The sequence below is a fragment of the Phymastichus coffea genome, unplaced genomic scaffold (assembly GCF_024137745.1).
Source record: "Phymastichus coffea isolate CEN01 unplaced genomic scaffold, Cenicafe_Pcof_1.1 PCOF00072, whole genome shotgun sequence".
In the NCBI taxonomy this organism is placed as follows: domain Eukaryota; kingdom Metazoa; phylum Arthropoda; class Insecta; order Hymenoptera; family Eulophidae; genus Phymastichus; species Phymastichus coffea.
Window position 1 is genome coordinate 405885 of NW_026706883.1, and position 6000 is coordinate 411884.

At 36.9% G+C, this 6000-nt stretch overlaps 1 protein-coding gene across 1 annotated transcript; it reads left to right on the forward strand.

Annotated features, from left to right (window-relative positions):
- Positions 1-1359: 1359 nt before the first annotated feature.
- On the forward strand, positions 1360-4412 carry LOC131667977 (cuticle protein-like). The gene is made up of 6 exons (XM_058941763.1): positions 1360-1371; positions 1482-1752; positions 1826-2066; positions 3680-3704; positions 3805-4057; positions 4126-4412. Exons 1-6 carry the CDS (start codon positions 1360-1362, stop codon positions 4410-4412), a joined length of 1089 nt encoding a protein of 362 aa, XP_058797746.1.
- The last annotated feature ends 1588 nt before the right edge of the window (positions 4413-6000 follow it).

The window sequence follows — 6000 nt, forward strand, 5'->3', positions numbered from 1 at the left end:
ATCAAGTCTGAAAAATTACTGAAAAAATAAAATTCTAACAGAATTCTAAAACTTATTACATCGAAAATTATTTGTTTGCACATTTTATTTGCTCGAGCACTCATGCTCATTCAAGGAGTGATACTTTCAAGTATAAGAATTTATGTCAATAAGCATACAAAGAACGCCTGCGTACAAAGAAACTGCCTTTCTTATGAAATCTAAAATTACAGATTCGATGGTTTCGTTACACGTACGTCGGAGAATTTCGGCACAATGGCTAACTGACTTTGCGATCGGTCAAATCAAAGCATAACTTGCTCATAACCGTTTTGAATTGTTTATTTTGAAAATAACTTTGGCAATTTTGTGAGAAACTTTCACGCGTCGAATCGTATTAACGTTCTATAATATACGAGATTTTGTAACAGCCGAATGATTTGTGTTTGATTATCGAATAGATCACAGCATCAGCATTGACATCTGTCAGAAGTTTACGGGGATTTGATTAGGGACTTTCGGTCAGAAAATTTGATTACATATGTATTTATTCGTCCGATGTAAATCAAATCTGAAAATATAATGTTTTCTATTTAATACTAATTCTACTGATATTAACATATTTCAAGTACTTACATGTAATTATGTGACCGAAAGTATCGCAATGGTTTATTGTCCTTGACACTTTGATAGCGGAATAATTTTTCAAGTTTTATTAATAAGCTTATTGAAAATGAAATCCGCTGCAGTGCGTTGCATGGGACTACCGGCCGTACACGATTCGGCATCGATCGCTCCAATTAATCGATCAATTTTTTTCGGTTACGAGTGCTAAGATTTCCCGATCAGTGCATGAATTTCCACATACAGCGTTATACCGACAGCTATAGCCAGGCAACTTCATTGCCGTGAAGCCCTTGACGAGCGAAGCGCATCGGACAGCGTCGGTAAAGCGAAAAAAGTGCGCGGCCCACTAAAAAAAAAAGGAGCTAATTACAAGTAAGAGAGCGAAAGAGAAAGTATAGCTGCTGATCATGAAGTTCGAAGTGAAAAATGACGTAATACGGTGTCGAGTTAAGGCGTCCCGGTGATGACCGCCACGGTTTTCTCTGCGTAAAAGTGGATCAGTGAGAGAGGCGTCGGGCGTGAGTTAGCTCCCCTTGATTCGCTGGTGTCGAAACTACGCGGGGGACCAACTCTACGATACGCCATCCCGCAGGGGTTATTGTTGTATAGCCTAGGGCATCGTGTCGGACAGCGTTGGCCCACGAGTTCGGCAAGTATATAACCTAGAGACAAGCGCTGATCAGACATCAATCGGCTTTCGGTACTCCATCGAGCTACGACGAGCAGCATTGTCGCGCACTCAATCACTTAACAATGGCTTTTAAAGTAAGTTCGAAAGATTTGAAAGACTAAGATTTAAAAAATTTCCGAATCTCGGCATATTTTCCTTGCGTTTTCTAGTAATTTTTTATATTAATTATTGACGACTTTAACAGTTGATCGTATTCTCCGCCATGGTGGCTTGCATTCATGCCGGTGCAATCGGTTACTCCGCACCAATTGCCTACCACGCAGCTCCAGCTGTACACGCCGGACCCATTGCCTACCACCCAACTCCAGCTGTACACGCCGCACAAATTGCCTACCAGGAAGCTCCAGCTATACACGCTGCCCCGGTGGCTTATGCCCCCGTTGCCAAAACCTTAGTCGAAAAGCACATCGACGAGGAGTATGACCCCAACCCACAGTACAATTACTCTTACGATGGTGAATATACCGACTTTCATCTTCGTCGAGTTTCTATCTGTCGTCTAACGATATTCTAAATTCGATTCGACAGTACATGACAGCATTACCGGCGACGCCAAAAGCCAGCACGAAGAGCGCGAAGGTGATGTCGTTCGCGGCAGCTACTCCCTCGTCGAGGCCGATGGCAGCAGGCGTGTCGTTGAATACACCGCTGACCCACACAACGGTTTCAATGCCGTCGTACACAAGGAGCCCGTTGCGCCTGCGGTTGCCAAAGTCCATCACGCTGCACCTGCTGTTGCCACTTATGCAGCAGCCCCAGTTCTCTTCAAGTCCCATCAAGCTTATTACTAAGCAATAGCTTGTAAGCTTTGTGATATATATCCATGTTTTTAGTGTGAAATGTTGTGTTGTCTAATAGTCTTCTTTTAATGCTTTATCTGTGCACAGATGTGCTCTTCTGTTTATACTTTTTCTACGCCTACAATTTAAGTTTGTATATAATTTTAATAAATACAGCTTTAATTTGCAATTGTATCTTGTTATTCTTATCTACCTAACAGCTCCGTTATAAATTATATCAACTCTCACGCTAATGTTTCAATGTTATTTTACATTTTTTACTTATCATCTGCAAATCACGCATTCAGTACAAGTGTCTTGTATTATAATGTAAATAATTTTTTAATGTGTAGTAATTATATACCAGAATTCAAATATCAGCAAAATGTGGATTTTAAACGAGATGAATTATTTCAATACCTTCGCCATTTATTTTTATAAACGACCTTTACACGACCTACATGTTTTTTACTCGCCTGGCAACCATCGCGATGCGCATTCAAGCTTTGCAATAAACAAGTTTCAAAAGAAAAAGTTGAGTTGAAACGTATCTGGTTATTACCTGTCTTGTGTAAAAATCTTTCACTTTTCGAGTTCTTACTCAATCATTATACCTTCAATTTTTTCCTTTGTGCTCAGTTTAATAACCCTGGCTTCGGATTTATACAATACATGCATATATGTTTTATTTATTAGAGTAAGAACAATAAAAATATAATAATGTAAAAATGTCAATAATTTATAATGGATAAAATGAATCTCTTTTACAAAGAAAGCAGCTATAATAGCTCACTTATATTTTTTTAGATATTTAGGCTATCTATTCAAGTTTCAAGTATTTCTTGTACTTAAAATATCAAGGCAAACTTTTAACATTACATTTCGTACCTAAACTTTATTATACAATCTTTCGATATGAAAGCTTTTTGGATATATTTAATTTCATTTTTTCTGTATTTAATCCATACAAAGAAAGAATTCATTTGAAAAATGAGACTTGCATAAAATTTACACATTTTAATTATAATTTTAGCAATCAAAATTATTTCCTTCTGCGTGTTTAAGTATAAATATTGATAATGCAATTCTTTTTGAAAAAGTGGAAAAGCAAAATAGAATATATTACTACAGACGATGATCATTTTACCCGAAGATTCTTGTAATACTTGTATAAATTGGTAACCCAGATAAATTGATAAGCTCAGGCGTTTTTGTTATTTTTAAAATAGCAAACACTTTTCGAGTCTACTAATGTGAAATAAATAGCTTCATAAAAAAAAGTATATACTTTTTTTATTATAAATGAAATCGTTACATCTTCATTTATCTGAGATTGCTTGATCTGCGCACCTGTTTTATAACACAGAATTTAACAAATGGTATGATCAGGAATGTGCTCTGTTACCGCATAATGTAGTTAAAGTCAATGAATGTTTGTCACTACCGCTATCAGTGTTGGGTGGTGAATGGCTGGTGAAATTAAAAAAACGTGAAACGGGGGACGCGTCCCTGGCCGGCCGAATATCGAGTATATAAGCCGGGATCCTGGCATGTTTTGGCATCACTCGACTAGCCTTCGCAACTGCAGTCAACTTGAGTAATCATACAATCCTGCAATGGCCTTCAAGGTAAACACAAACGTTTAAACAACTACTTTCGTTCAACATCAACTGGCTTAAGCTCAATTTCTGACGTACTTAAAAATCTGAATTAATAAACTTGCCACAGTTTGTCTTGTTCGCCACTTTGGTGGCCTACGCTCAGGCCGGTGCTGTAGGATATTCGGCACGTGCATATGAGCAACCACTCGCTTATGCGACTCAAGGTGCCTACCACAGAGAACATGTTGCCGTGGCACATGCAGCTCCCGTAGCCGTCGCCGCCGCACCCGTGGCTGTAGCAGCTGCTCCGGTAGCCTTACGCGCCAAAGTATCTGACGAATCCTTCGACCCTCATCCCCAATACAGCTACTCGTACGATGGTAAGATTCCGCTTTTTCACAGCATTATTGACTTTCCAAGCATATATCCAACGATGTTTGATTAACAGTGCACGACACCATCACCGGAGACGCCAAGAGCCAACACGAGGAACGTGACGGTGACGTCGTCCGTGGTAGCTACTCCCTGATCGAACCTGATGGTAGCAAGCGCGTGGTCGATTACGCTGCCGATGCCCACAGCGGTTTCAACGCCGTTGTCCATAGAGAACCAGCCAGCCACGCCGTTGCCGCGGTAGCTCATCATGCTCCCGTTGTCGTCGCTCAGCGTGCACCTCTTGCCATCGGAGCCCACGCTGCCTATGAGACCCACGGGCATCATAGAAGCTACTACTAAGCTTTTTTCATACAATTGATGCTTGTAGTTGTGCTGTGGTTCTCTTTATACATATGTCATCTATGAATTTATATTCCATTTTGCATTATACTGTACAGACTGATATTGACTGAAGCATGTAAATATATATATATTTAATAACAATTTGTGTTAAGCAAATAATTAAATACTTTTATAGTTCTTTATTGTATCGATCGTTGATAACATACTATAAGCTACTATCTAATTTTCATTCCAGATCAAGTCGTTAGAATTTCAAATCTGTCATATCGTAGATATGATGTATTCTGATACACGTGACTTGACTGAAAAGTATTGATTGATCGATTTCTCATAGCTTTCTGGTACGTACGCATTAATTATGTAATTTTTATTGACTTTAGTATACGTAAAAATAACTGCGGAAGAAATAGGAATGTAGCTTAACGAAATGTGAATTTTTCGACGTAGACGTGATTTACATAAAGTATTTCGTGAGGCTATTTTGAAAGAACAAAATTATTGAAATGAAATATGCAAACTAATAAGTTTATCTTCTTAAAGATTTTAAATTTATTGAAATGTTACATTTTCAAAATAAGAGATGAGAAAAGAAAAACTTATTCTTAAATTTAATAATGCTTATGCGTATAATAAAAACTACCAATTAGCATTTTTAGTGGAAAAAGATTTTCGTTGCAGTAACTCAACTTAATCATTACAACTACAAGTAACTTTTAAGTCTTTGTTAAACAAAAAGTGAATTAAGCGTGAGACAGGAAAGAGAGTGAAAGTAAAAAATGACGGAAAGAGAAACGAGGGAAAAAACTAAATAGAGAAATGTACGTGAGGTTACTTTTTGTTCTTAATGCTTTAGTCTGTAAACAAATTATAAACGCTTTTACCATAAGTCAGTGAACCAATAAGCCCTTCTTTTATTTTAACCCTACTTTCCCTTTTTCCTTAAGAAAGAACTACTGAAATATAATATATTTTTTTAGTACATTTTGTACGGGTATGACGAAAACTAGGCATAAAATTTTGAAATGGAACATTGTAAAGAGCAGGATATATTCCCATGAGGTCAAAGTATCTTGTACAGTTCACAGTTTTATGTTCCATAATCATTTGAGTACTTAGATTAATAACCGTCATTGTACTTGACATTCGCTCAAAACGTTGATAATAATATTAGTACTCTATCAGGGTACTCGAAAGTATCTACTGAAGCAACAGCTCGTTAGTATATTTTATCATTTGCCTGCTCTTTAAATGAATATTTGTCAATTAAAATTATTTCATTGTCAGGAAAAATTATGTAAATCATTTCGACTCTCTTGTCGCTTATTCTAAATCAATTGATCGATTGATAATTTATTTAAATCATAGTGTCTACTTAATAATAATTTTCTTTTAAAGAGAAATTACAAATCCGTTCTAGAATTTATAAAACTTGGTTTTACTTGAAAAAAATCTTATTTAAATTCAATAGTCGCGACTTGTTTCAACAATCTGACCAATATTCTTTCAGAGTACAAAATTTACGAAGCTTTAGGCTGCATTACAAGCAGACATATTGCTTATAGTATCAAAAATAGGCTGTCATGAC

Bases quoted from the DNA above. Each gene is read 5' to 3' on its own strand.
- LOC131667977 (XM_058941763.1), top strand. The intron at 2,067-3,679 runs GTCCCATCAAGC...ACTTGAGTAATC, and splicing joins GCAGCCCCAGTTCTCTTCAA to ATACAATCCTGCAATGGCCT. The intron at 4,058-4,125 runs GTAAGATTCCGC...TTTGATTAACAG, and splicing joins ATACAGCTACTCGTACGATG to TGCACGACACCATCACCGGA.